The sequence below is a fragment of the Magallana gigas genome, chromosome 1 (assembly GCF_963853765.1).
Source record: "Magallana gigas chromosome 1, xbMagGiga1.1, whole genome shotgun sequence".
NCBI classification, from domain to species: Eukaryota; Metazoa; Mollusca; class Bivalvia; order Ostreida; family Ostreidae; genus Magallana; species Magallana gigas.
In genome coordinates, this window is record NC_088853.1 from 11,786,868 (window position 1) to 11,801,158 (window position 14,291).

At 33.3% G+C, this 14,291-nt stretch overlaps 2 protein-coding genes across 3 annotated transcripts in view; both read right to left on the minus strand.

The window, feature by feature from the left end:
- The window catches only part of LOC105340252 (uncharacterized), an 82,384-nt gene that overhangs the window by 63,619 nt on the left and 4,474 nt on the right, over positions 1-14,291 (minus strand). For both annotated transcript variants that reach the window (XM_066083057.1, XM_066083064.1), the window contains 2 exons: positions 5,940-6,278; positions 5,449-5,610 (listed from right to left, as the gene is read on the minus strand). In XM_066083057.1, coding sequence (XP_065939129.1) covers positions 5,449-5,610; positions 5,940-6,278 — 501 coding nt within the window. The remainder of the gene's footprint in view (positions 1-5,448; positions 5,611-5,939; positions 6,279-14,291) is intronic.
- The window catches only part of LOC105340251 (cysteine dioxygenase type 1), a 61,441-nt gene that overhangs the window by 39,554 nt on the left and 7,596 nt on the right, over positions 1-14,291 (minus strand). The gene's annotated exons all lie outside the window — the stretch shown is intronic.

A 14,291-nucleotide genomic window follows, 5' to 3' on the forward strand; every position in this document is an offset into this window, starting at 1 on the left:
CGCCAGCATTCGTCACAAAATTATTATTTGCCGTTTAATGTATTTGGCTGATACTTTTCTAAGGAGATATCTACAGTAAAAATGACAGATTTTGATACCAAACAATATGCATTTGAAGTGTCAAATAATGTCAAATTATTTCAATAAAAAATCGGTTTGTGTATTTTTCAGCATGTTGCACGTGAATATTTCAATTTTACTACAATACTAAATAGCATTACAGTGATGAAAGAGACAATTAAAACTCATTTTTTATTTCAGCATCACATAGCGTGTATTGTCAGTAAACACCTGTTGATAACAATCTTTTCTTTCTTTTATCTCCCCGATTTATATATTGTCGCTGAAACAGTCCTGATTTCCGTAACACGTGTTTGACTTAAAAGTAAACGATGATATTCAAAACAATATATATTGATATTATAGTAATTGAATGTCATAGGCATATTAAAAGTAAATATATACAATTTACAGTCGAAAATCTATGTGTTTTTTTTAATCATCGATTATAAAATTGAAAATTGAGTTTGACGCATTTCAAAGCCTGACTACCGTATCGCCATTTTCAACTAAATTGATGGCATTTGAAAAACTTATTCATGCTGCCTTTGGAGAACACAGTGTTCCAAAGCTATCTATCATCATCTGTAGAAAAATAATGTAATAGCATGGTACAGGGAGAGGAAAATTTACCAAAACCCCTGACCGGCGTAACGTATGACATCCGTAACAGTATTTTCAATCAGTGATATATGGCTCGGTTTTCTATCGATAATAATTTGGATTGTTAAGCGAAACAGAAGATGAGTTTAGAAACTAAAGGAACTTTGATATTCTAAACTGAAGCAATTAATATTTTGATACAAAGTGCATTTTTGAGAAAAATATGATGAGAGTGTGCTAAACTCTCGAAAAAATATGAATCATTATGTGTGGATTTATCTGTTTTAGTTTATTTTTATTTGCAAGAGATATATCAGTTGCAGATTAAAACCAATTCACCTAAGACAATTTATCATTTGACAATATTTTTTTAAATATTTGCTGCAGCGTTACGGATATCAGGGGGAAAACAGATTTGGCATCTGTTCATTCCAGTGCTTCTTATGTATATTTTCCACGATGGATAATCTATTCGTATGTTTTAAAATCAACAAAGTGGTCTTTTTTCATGTAATATTAGCATAATATGCTATTTAAAGTTTACTCTATTGAAATATAGTGCATCAAGCTTATTGTTTTCTACAACATGTGATTTGATAAAAAAAAATATCAGGTGACCAAAATATATTTGGCTTTTCAACGTTGTATTAATATGCATGCATGTTTATATCGAAATGGTATTATTCCCAGATCAGAATATTTGATAAATACTCTGTTCATGATTTTTTTTCTAAACATGATTATTTACGGATGTCAGTTTTTTTTTAGAACTAATACCCGAAACTTAAACTATTAAGAGTTTATATATACTTGCGAAAAATAGACCTTATTTAGTTGACTTATTAGTAACAATACATATACATATGTATATATATGCATTAATACATTATATGCGTATATACATTAATGCAAAGCAGGCAAACAGGGAGAAACATAAGTGATAATCCGAAAAAGGTGAGATGTGGATTCAGTCAACCCATATTTAAATGGGGATAAGACCCCAGTTCCTCCACATAAAAAAGGAAGTTTAGGAAGATATAACCAATAAATTTAATGACTATTTAAAACATCATAGCAGTAGATATTTGTGAAATGATAATCTCTGACATCCGTAACGAACCACCCAAGCTTTTTATCAAATATAAAAAGACAACTGATTTATATGTTTGACTTTTTACCGTTATATTCCATAATTGTGTCTGGTACATCCATCAGAGCATGCAAATTTAATACAATTAGGTATTTCAATATTTTAGACGGATATTTCATGTCAACATTTTTAAATCTATGTAATGTTGATTACATACTAATTAAACGAATGAATTTTTTTAAAAAGCGTGCTTATTAAGTTGAAAATGTATTTTCTACAATGAATAACCTGTATTTGATTGTACTTCAATATTATTACAATTAAAACACGAATATCAAAAGTTCATTTTTCACTGAAAGCAATCCCATATTTGGAACCATTTCTGGAGAATGGCTGTTAAGTCATTGAAGGCTATTATTCAGTTTTATAGCGAAGAAAAATAAATTTCATAGATTAACGGAAAATTATAAATGGATATTTTGTTGAAGATTATTTTTAGTAGAATGCTACCTATATAGTCTTATTTTCATTTTGTTAAAAGTATGCATTGTTTAAAGAGGCAACCTCGGTTCTGTGTAAAATATCGTATGCCTTAAAACTGAGTACCTAAATAAATCACTTCATTGCAAGGACATACAATTAAATGATCCTGACAAACTTTGACATGTGAATTTTAAATATGCTCTGTAACTTAAAACCTTCTACGATCATTGTAAAATCTTACAAATTAATTATTTTTTTTAATGAAATTATCCTGTGACCTTCAAAATTATTTAACCTATGCATTTAAAATTACAATTTCAACTAACAAATATTCTTATCTTATAAATTTCGCACCGTTTTTCAAAATCTACGATATAACATCTAGTTTTTTTATAATTCAGTTGTGAATTTTGACATGATTATGCCCTTGCAATATTGAATTTTTTAAATGACCTCAAAAGCACAAATACATCTGCTTGTACCTTTCGACTGTCATATCACGTGACCACTATGAACATAAAATATTGTACTGTTATTTATATATTTTAGAAATATATTGCATTTAAGTAACTGTAATTGATTTTAAAAAGGACATGCCAGTTAAATGAAGGTGGTATGGGACACTTCCATGTTGTGACGTATTTTTTATTGAAATAAACAATAAAATAAAGTGTAATTATATAAGTAGTTTCTTTCCCAAAATGGTCACCTAAATCCGTAGCGCAGTGGGTTAGAGGGTTCACTACGAACCTGTAAGTCATGAGTTCGAATCCCGCAGGGGGTTTTACAATTTTTACTTTTTCAAATATTTTTAAAAGCTATTTTTTTTGGTTAAATATTGTAAAATTGGAAAATTCTAAAGCGGTGAAAGCTTTTCAATTACATAGTACTTTAATCCACATTAATATCGACAGATGTCCCATACCATCTTATAGTATACGTGTTTTCATCACAAAAATTTGCATTTGAAATTCAGAACATGATGATGTACTTTATTTCTAATTTGTCTCAGTCGTTAAAGGTTTTGGATATTCAAAAATATTAAAAAAATAATATAAACCCATGCCGGATAAAATGAATGGTCTCACATGGATTCAGGGATTCTTTTATGATTTTTTTTTTCAAATTTAGATAGGTTCCTTAATAAAGATATTATATATTTATATACATGTTGAAATGTACATGCACTTTTTAATTTATAAGTAGGCTATATATGACTACTTAAAAAGACAGAAGATTTCATGATAGCATAAGCATGTTTTTATATATTTATATTGAAATTACACAATGAAAAAAGTTTTTTATGATTTAAAAACCAAATTAACCAAACAATATTAACCTCCCCCACCCACACCCCCAAGAGAGAGAGAGAGAGAGAGAGAGAGAGAGAGAGAGAGAGAGAGAGAGAGGGGTGTGAAACAGTGATCTAGATCAACCAACAAAATGCCATATCCCTGTTATATTCTGTACAGTGACAGTTTTGAATGAAATAAAAATAAAATTTTGGTGGAAAAATTCATTGACTCCCCCCCCCCCCCCATGTTTTGTATAAATTTAGCACTGCTGTCTCTAGAGGGCGCTTATCAGGAAATTGAAAGTAAAACGGTCATGGCCATTTTTTCGCTGCATTTTCAGTGTTGGTTGTATCATATATGGACAGGGTGGATATATATAAGACATAACTTAGCTTGTACCTAAGAGAGAATTGTGTGAAATGGGAAACGTACCTGTTATAGTTTGCTTGACAACCTTGGTTTGGTCGCAAAAATGGAGTAAGGAGCCATATCTTTGAAGGATACCCGCTGTCTCGTAGCAAATGTGTGTGAACAGGAATTCTGTTTTGGTCGAACAAAGACTTGAGTCCACTCTCATCAAAGATTCTTGAGTCATGTGTTTACCCTGGCCATTTCGCTACGACATCAATTATCTTGTGGAATGGGTCAAAGACGACCTGTGTGTTGATGCTGTGGTAATTATGTCTGCTGACATACTCGTTTTCGTATTCAGAAGGAGCGATAATATGTACATGTGTGCCATCGATTGCCCCAACAATTCCAGGAAACCCGGCGATTTTGAAAAAAAAATTCTTGATTTTTGCCAATTTCTTGAAGATTAAGTGGAAATTTTATAAACTTAGCACACATTTATGGAGAAGAGAGACATCTAAGAGTGGCAGTAATTGCCCTAGAAACGGTGTGCTGCGAGACACCCATGTCGTCTCCATTACAAATTTGCATTTTCCCGTTAGCTAGAAATCTAAGTGTTAATAAAATTTTCTGCAGTGGAGAAATTGCACAGTTTCTGGGAACCACTCATAAGTACATTACCAATCAACCCCTCTAAAAAGTGGATACCAGCTGAATCAAATCTGTACCTCTCAACTAGTTCAACATCACTGTACCGTACCAAACAGTCTTTTCTTTTGTGAAAACATCTTCTTTGTGCTCCGATGGCAGCCATTTAGATTCTGAACTTAAGTATTTTTTAGAACTTTAAGACACCTCAAGAGGACTCTTAGATTTAAGTTTTGCTTAGGATTTTTCTAACGCATAAGTTGTTTCATGAATAAAACTTAAGTTAAAAACAAATTCTAAGCGTAACGTTTTTTAAGCGTTAGTATTTTTTATGAGTTTAAGTATTTTCTTACACTTGAGTACTGTTTAAGCATCTTTATGAATCCCAGCCCAGAACCACTGATGCAAACCAAAAAGCTTATAAAAAGTAGCTATAATTTAGGGGAAGAAAATGATTTAGATGTTCGTAATTAATGAAACAGGATTCTGTTCTTTTCTACTGAAATTAATATTTTACTGAACATGCACTGTTCGATTTTATTGTTAATGTAGTTCTATCTATCAAATCGTTACGTTTGATTAATGAATATACGTTTTTTTTTTTTACTGTTACATGCCATGAAACAAATAAAGTCGTGCTTAAGGCCAAAATACTATTATGCATTAAAACGTATTTAAATGATGATTCATAACATGGCTAATCAATTTAACCAAATTAATCTTTATAGTTAATTAAAACGTTTCATATATTTTATTGTTTGATTTAAAAGGTATACGTTGGGATGAAGAGGCAGCTAACATAAAAATAAAATAAAAAAGTACAATAAGTGTTTTGTGACTGTCTTTACGCATTTATACATGTATTTACCAAAAGTCTTGCCTTAAATAATTGTGATTAAAATTAAAATGTGTTCTTACTTTTGCATTCGAGGCACCCAACTTTTGAGCAAGCGCCGAAGTCTGTTCCGTCTTCTATCTTTATTCTTATTAGGGAATTGGAATAATTGAAAGACGAATGCTGACAATCAACAGTAATGTGAGACTCATTGTAAAAGCTGGCGTTTGTTGTAAATCCTGACACTAAAAAATATCAGTATGACAAAGCATGAAAGAACAAGTGTACAGTTGCGGCTGATTGATTGTTTAGTGTTGACTGATGCTATATTATCTATGTTTGTCCTTTGCTTAGAGTCTTATAGTCATTTGGTCAAATACTCTATCCAAAAGTGCAAAACTAATAAAAGTTCTTATGAAATTTTTGAAAACATATGTTCTAATTTTTACTTGTCAGCGATTATAAACAACATTGATACAACTCTTTTTACACATACAACCTATTGTATAGTTTTTAATTATATATAATAAAATCCTGTAAGAGTCGATTTTTTTCAAATTGAAATATTACTTACAGCAAGGTTTCAGAAGGATTTGTTGATTTTCTTGACTGCCGTTTCGTTCACGTATTATCCATAAGTAACGGCCACCATGAATTGAATGATTGAATATAAATCCTATCTCTAGTGTATCACTAGTTGTATTGTAGGTTTCTGTCATAGAGCCAGAACAAATCCATTGAGGTGTCTTACAGAATAACTGGTAGGTCCCATTGGGGTTGTTTTCACCTGCCACTATTGTAACTGCAATATAGTCTGGAACACCGGATCCACAATAAACGCAGAATGTTACGTTAAGTTTTTGTTCATGACAGAAACCATGGTCATCGATGTTTCCTTTAATTATTGAGATTGCTGCCAGAAAGAGAAAAAAAAATTAAAAGAAATTGCATATTCATTTTGACCTTGATATTAGCGCATCTTCTAAACGTTAAAGTGTTATAATTCCGAATGAGTATTTGTAAGCACCTAGTTAAGATATGAGCAGTTTTGTATGTAGCTAGTTTGGAGTTTAAAAAAAACACCTTAAAACTTAATATATCCTGAAGAAAACACATTTTGTTGTAGGTAAAGTAGAAAAAAATGATCAATGTGTTTCGTTTTGTGTCACATAACGTAAACAAATAAAACTCAACAGATGTACATATATGTTATAACTGTAACAACGACACTATTAACTGGTATGCAATTATACCACTCAGAAGATCGAGTAACATAATTGTATAAAATCATTGCCAGCAAAACCATACATAAGTCCTGAAAGCAGATACGAAAGCAAGAAACACGTTCAATATCAAAAACAAGAGAAAGGTTGTCAATGTTACAGCAAACCGGTTTTTTGTGTAAAAAGTATCTATGATCCATTTGTCTACCCTGATTTGATAAACACTACATATCAAGATATATAGGGTACCCTATTTACAGTATTCTGCGAAGAGTTCAACAGGTGACATTTTTAGAAAAACATTCAGTAATCAAAAATAAAAAAAGAAAGAAAAGAAATGTGCACATCTTAGATATATGTATAGTTGATCTGAGAAACAACAACAACGTGGTTTGAGATATGTAGGAGGAGTCATCAGTAAAAAGAAGTACCCTATTTTCAATATAATGCAATGAATATAACTAAGTTGGAGTGGTGTTATTACTCTTTATACCCGCACTTTTTAAAAAAGTTCGGGTATAGTGTTGTTACCCTGCTCGCGGGTCCGTCTGTCACATTTAATTTTCTCAAACCGCTCTTTCATCTCATAAACCAGCAAAACTGAACTTTTGGAGTTTGATTTGGGGTGTAATGTTGTTTTGTAGAAAGGTTTCAAAAATTTTTTTGTATTCCTGGGAGTCAAATATTTGGTAAAAAATGACGTTTTGTCGCAAAAAATCTTCTTTTTCAAACCCCTCCATAAATATTCAACAATAGACAAATCACCAATCGGAATATGTTTTGGGATATCTTATAGATGCGCAATAAGGTTTCGGAAATTTCAATTTTCCCAAGGGGTCATTTGGTAACTGAAAAGTTGCTTCCTATTTTTTTTTTCCAAAAAATTTGGTTACTAAAACGTCAGCATATTTTGCAGTAGCAAAATGATCTTCTATAATATGATTTGAGGTGTCATTCTTAAGTGTGATAATGTTTCATGTTTTTTTTATAACGGGGGTCGATGGGCAATAACAAAGTGACGTTTTATTGCCAAAAAAATGTTCCTAAAACTCCTCTTTTAACTTTTGGAGCACCATTGTCATCTTTGGGAATAAGATTGGAGCTGTCGTGTAGATGTGGAATGTTTTTAAAAATCTCAATTTCATCATGACGTTTTCCACTCCTAAAAAACCACAGATCCCAGAACTCTTCTTATGATTTAATGAATAGACACACCACAACTTGGGATGTAATAGGGGCTTTCTTATGGATATACAATTAGGTTTTAAAAATTAAAATTTCATCTAGGGAGTCAAAATAAAAGCAGAAAAACGACGTTTATTACTCAAAAAAAAAAAAATAGATCACAGAACTCCTCTTTTGATTTAATAAATAGACACATGCTATCTAGTGATATAAAGGAGCTGTCCTATAGATAAGCAATCTGGTTTTAGAAATTTTAAATTTCATCCACATAGTCAAATAATATTGACGTGTATATCTCCAAAACAAAACCTAGATTCTAGGACTCCTCTTATGATTTAATGTATAGACACATTATCTTGGGATATGATAGGGACCGTCCTAAAGATGTGCAATAAGGTTTTGAGAAATTGAATTTAATCTTTGTAGTCAAATAGAAGCAGAACATTAACATTTATCCTAGGCACGGATATAGAGGGAATGGGGGGGGGAGGGGGCTTTGGGAAGGGTAGTCAAGATATCCTCTCCGAAATTCAAAAGTAACATGACTTTTTGTATCAAAATATACTAAATTCCAAATTCAGAGGGAGGAGGGGTTGTTTAAAGACAACTCCTGGGGGTCATGTACTTTACACCATTTGATGGATCGTAATGACATTAGAAACAAGAATATATATGGTTTGTTGGTAGGGATCTCAACAGTGTTCAAAATATTTGTTATTTTCCTGTTTCGTGGGGTCAGAACAATCCCATTGCGTCATATACACTATATTTGCTGCATTAATATGTTAAGAAAAAAAGACATCTTCCTTCCTATTATAACTCATATTAACATGACAAGTCTCTGCTCTTACTTACATGTGATACACAAAATTAATAAAAAATGTCAAAGGGTCAATATGGGGTCAACTCAACAGTGTGTAAGTCTGACAAATGAAAATATAACGTTTCCAATTAAAATGATAGAGACTGTACATGTGTACAAAAGCAAGAGGATAGGCAGCGATAAGTTTATTTAGATATTAAAAGATGATGATACAGTATGCTAGCAAAGGGAGATTACTTATTTAGAAAGTGAAAGTAAAACTTACGTATATCAATGTCTCATAATGTTGTGTTACGTCATGTATAAACTATTATGCTTACCTCTATTTGTCAACTTCATTATGAAATCAAATAAGAGCACACTAAAAATCCCTTTTTAGCTAATCATCACAAACGAAACGTTTATGCATGTAAATATATGAAAACACATACCGGTATGTATACCACGAGAAAGCAATCTCACCGAAGAGTAGGGTAAAACTAGTACATGTACCACCTAATGCGACTTGTAGACCCTTGTTATGTACGTAACTTCAGACAAACATCAGTTATTTGTAGCATGCATGTATTTTCATTACTTTATTCTTCAAAACTCCTTGCAATATTTTATCAGGTATAAAAACTATGTAAAGCACACATTTCAGCTTTAAGGTGATACAGGACACGTGCATATTGTGATATACTCCCTATTGAAACAAACAAAGAAGTATATACTATTTCCCCCCAAAATAATGTAACCTAAGAGTGTAGCACAATGTATTAGAAGGTTAATTACGTGTCTGTAAGTAGAGTGTTTAAATCCTGCGGGGGCTTTTCTATTTTTAACTTAAGTTTTCAAATAAATTTAAAAATATATTTTTTGCCAAATACATGTATCGTAAAATTTTATAATTCTAAAACGTCACAGTGAAAAAATTATGATCACAACGCACTTTTATCCACATATATATCGACATATGTCTTATACCACCTTAAATCAGTAATTATTTCTTCCAACCTCGCAATTCTGCAATGAGGATCATTGCGCACCATTATTAAGTCATTTATTTTGCACTTTTTACAATCTCCTTTGTTGCAACTACAAGGACAGGCTTTCATTAATACCAAATTATTCTAATGTTTATTTATCCATGGTGAGAGTGTGTGTGTGTGTGTGGGGGGGGGGGGGGGGTCACAGTTATGCATGAAATTGTGTTTGCAGGGGGTAGGGTAATTTGGTCCGAGGTGTATTTTTGTTATTTAATTAATATAAATGAATTTTTCAAGATGAGAAGAGGGTCTGGACCCCTCACTCTCAATCCATTCTCTAAATCCTTGCACACGATGTTGTTGGCATAATCAAATCTAAAGCCGGCAACCGCCGAAGGGAGGGGGCATTATTTAATTTAATGTTAAAATTATTGATTAGTTTAAAATTCACATGCAAAAAGTTCAACCCAAAATTGTACATAGAGAGGCTCTCATGTGCATTATTGGATGGGATCTTATCCTTTATGACAAGTAAAAAGCGGTCAATGTGACAGCAAACCGGGTTTTCTTTTATTTGAACTGTATCCGTAACCCTTGTCAACTTTAATTGAAAAACAATACCTACCATATCCAGTGAAATGGACTGCCCTATAAACTGAGTTCAAAAGCTGGTATTTTTTTCATAAATTATCAGAAATCCAAATCCTACTAATATGCACACCTCTGATATATGTACAATTGTTCTGGAAATGAACAACTTCCTCTCATGAAAACTGTAAGAGGGTACTCTTTAAGCAGCCGCCCGCCCACCCACCAGCCATTTTCACCATATTAATAACCGGATTTTTCCGTTGAAAAACCTGGTTAAAAATGTTATTTTAAAAAATTACCGGAGATTGCAGTTGGACTCATTTTTACTAAAACTTGTTTAAAAAACGGTGTTATTAAGGGGCAAAACCTTGGTGCGGTTATTACTGTCTAATGACAGCATCTAGTTATACCGGCACTTTCTAAAGAAAGTTCGGGTATATTGTTTTTACCCTGTTCCGTCCGTCCGTCCGTCTGTCACGTTTCTCTTTCTTAAACTGCTCTTACATCTTATAAACCAGCAAACTGAACTCTTGATGTTTGATTTGGGGTATCATGTTGTTTTGTAAAAAGGTTTCAAAAATTCTGTTAGTCCTGGGTTTTTTTTTTTTTTACCAAATTCTCTTCTAGAATATGATTGGTGGTGTTATATTGAAGTGTGATTAGGTTCCAGTACTTTTTTTAAGGGGATCGGTGGGCAACAAAAAATGACGCCTTTTTGCAAAAAAAAGTATGGATCCCAGAACTCCTCTTACAACTTTTGGAGTAGCTACGTCATCTCTTGGGATATTATTGGGGCTGTACTATAGATGTGCAATAAGGTTTTAAAAATTTAAATTTCATCCAGGGAGTCAAATAGTAGCAGAAATTTGACGTTTATCACTAAAAAACATAGATCCGAGAACTCCTCTTATGATTTAATGGATAGATTCATCATATCTTGGGATATGATAGGGACTGTTCTATAGATGTGCAGTAAGGTTTTGAAAAATTAAATTTAGCCCTGAGGCCCATTACGTACATACCTTTTTAATGCACTTTAAGGATCAAGAATATATATGGTTAAGGGGTGGGGATCTCAACCATTTTCGAGATATTCGTGCACTTCCAGTTCGAGGGTGGTCACGACCAGCCCCAGGTCCCATGACCTACATATTGTTTGATGCCTCTTGACAAAAGGAACAAGAATATATATGGTTTAAGGGCGGGGATCTCAACTGTTTTGAAGATATTAAGGGACTTGCTGTTCATGGGGGTCAGGACCACCCACAGGGCCCATGACCTACATTACAGTTGATGCCCCTTGACATCAGAACTATGAATATATATGGTTTAGGGGTCATGATTATAACAGTTTCTAAAAAATATGGTAATTTCAAATTCCTGGGGGTGGGAATGACCCAGGTGCCAGATCTAATAAACCCTATATGTAGCCAGTAACAGTCCATATATGATTATGAAAACCCTATATTATTATCCTTGTCCGTTTTCAAGTTACCATTTACAATAGAGTCTACTATTCTTCCTACAAGGTTCAATGTTAGACCCCATATCCTTTTAACCCCCCCCCCCCCCCCCCCCCCCAGAAAAGTGGTTGTCTATCTCAAAATGAGAACAAAACCAAACCAGGATGCAGAACTAGATATGCAGGCCTATCATAATCCTAGAGTTTTGACAATTCTGTTCAGCCATCTCTGAGAAACAAGTTTAGAGCGGGAAAGAAGAAGAGAAGAAGACGAAGAATAACAAGAGGCCCAATGGGCCACATCGCTCACCTGAGCAACACTGGCTTTATATGGGCGTTTGAAAAATTTAGTTGGCCTTCTCCATTATAGACGATTGTCATTTTCCAGGCATGAATTCATTTCGTATGACGTTTCATATCCTTACTCACTTGATTGAAGAATAAACTTAACTAAAAAATGTTGTCACATATGTTAAAGAGCTATAATTCAAATTAATGTATTGGCAGGCAACAAATGTGTACAAACAAAGATGATTTTCCGTTGCAATATTTTTTTTACGAACACTGATAATGCTTTTATCCTCAAGTGTTTGAAAAACTATCAAAAATTTGTGTAGATTTTAGGCAATTCATCGTTGAAGAAGGGGCACCAGAAAGTAGTTACAGCATATCATCCTTTAGACATTTTTATTGATCAACCAAAATTTCAGCGTCAATCGTAGAATTATAAGCAAGATACATAGCTTGGTTTGAGTCATGTTTTTGTTACATGAGTTGATTCCATTCAACTTAAGATTTTTAAACTTGGTATTTCCTATTCAGCATAGCTGCATATAAAATATTAACAAACTTAGCATGACCTCAGCTTTGTGTACAAGCATATAGTAATATTGGGCGCAAAGCTCTGTATCTTGCTTATAATTCGAAGCTTGACTCTCAGGTTAGTAAAATTATAGGAATTTGTAAACAATTAAAACAAGAGAAAACTGCACTTAAACAAAGAAAAAACTCAGTTTATTATTCATCACATATATACTTTAGTTATATATTTCTAGCAGCGAGAATAATCCCCGATTAGATTGAAATTGCTGAGAATCTTAATAGAACATGTTGCATTAATCAACCATTACGTAGAGATCGTACCGAATTACACGCACCAACATAATTTGAGCCCCCCCCCCCTGATGGCCCCACCCTACCCCCTGAAAACATGGTTGGACAAACTAGAATGAATCAACACTACCTGAGGATGCATCCACACAAGTTACAGCTTTTCTGGCCAATTGGTATTTGAAAGGAAAATTTTTGAAAGATTTTTCGCTATGTATTCCAATTTAACCCACCCACTGTGGCCACACCCTATCCCCGGAATCATGGTTTGAAAAAATTTGAATCTACACTACCTGAGGATGCTTCCAAACAAGTTAAAGCTTTTCTGGCCTAATGATTTTCTTTGAGAAGATTTTTTTCTATGTATTTCTATGTGAAAATTTCGACCACCCATTGTGGCCCCACCTTACCCCCGGGGATCATGATTTGAAAAAAATTGAATCTACACTACCTGAGGATGCTTCCAAACAAGTTACAGCTTTTCTGGCCTAATGATTTTCGTTGAGAAGATTTTTCTCTATGTATTTCTATGTGAAAATTTCGACCACCCATTGTGGCCCCACCTTACCCCCGGGGATCATGATTTGAAAAAAATTGAATCTACACTACCTGAAGATGCTTCCACACAAGTTACAGCTTTTCTGGCTATCTGGGTTTTGAGAAGAAGATTTTTAATGATTTTTCTCTACAATTTTGGTATCTAAAAAATTAACCCCCCATTGGGGCCCCACCGTACCCCCTGGGGATCTTGGTTTGGATTGGATTGGCTTGAATCTACACTTTTTGAGGATGCTTCCACACAAGTTACAGCTTTTCTGGCCAATTGATTTTTGAGAAGAATATTTTCAAAGATATTTCTCTGTATATTCACCTCAGGTGAGCTAACAATTATTTATGTCTATGCTGCATTTACACACACTTAGTATTGCCATCAGCAAAATTAATCTCCGTTTAGACTGAATAGACTAGAGAAAACACTGATATCTAGCCTAAAACACATTGCAGTAATCAACTATCACGCAAAGACCATACCGTATTACCATTAGAATTTGTATTTTAGTTCTTGAAGTACCGTATCTGTTAATGTATCTTATTTCCACAAGTAACAGTCAGCTGTCGTATTTTCCGATATCTATATTTGATTGATACGTAAAAATTACAAAATACAGGCGATAGTTCCCCTAAGTTACAAACCGTAACTCATGAAAACGAAACGAAAATCAAAACAAGCTAAAACCACCGTCAAAGGTGAAAATGTCAACGCATTGGAATATTTAATCTCAATTTACTTCACAAAATCGGCATTAATATATCTTGCATGTTTCAAATATTCCTTACGCACGCAAACTGTTCCACGACATCCAAATTCATCTTTGTCAGATTGACCCATTTCTGATACGCTTCAAAGAGGTTTTTGAGATATGGAATACCGAATCCGAAGTTAAACTGATTGACCCCATTCTCTCTGTCTTATTATCATTTCCGTAAATTACACAAATTGAAACAGAATTAGCCCTTAATTTTTGCAATTTATATTTTCCTTCCCATAAGGATAATTTATGCT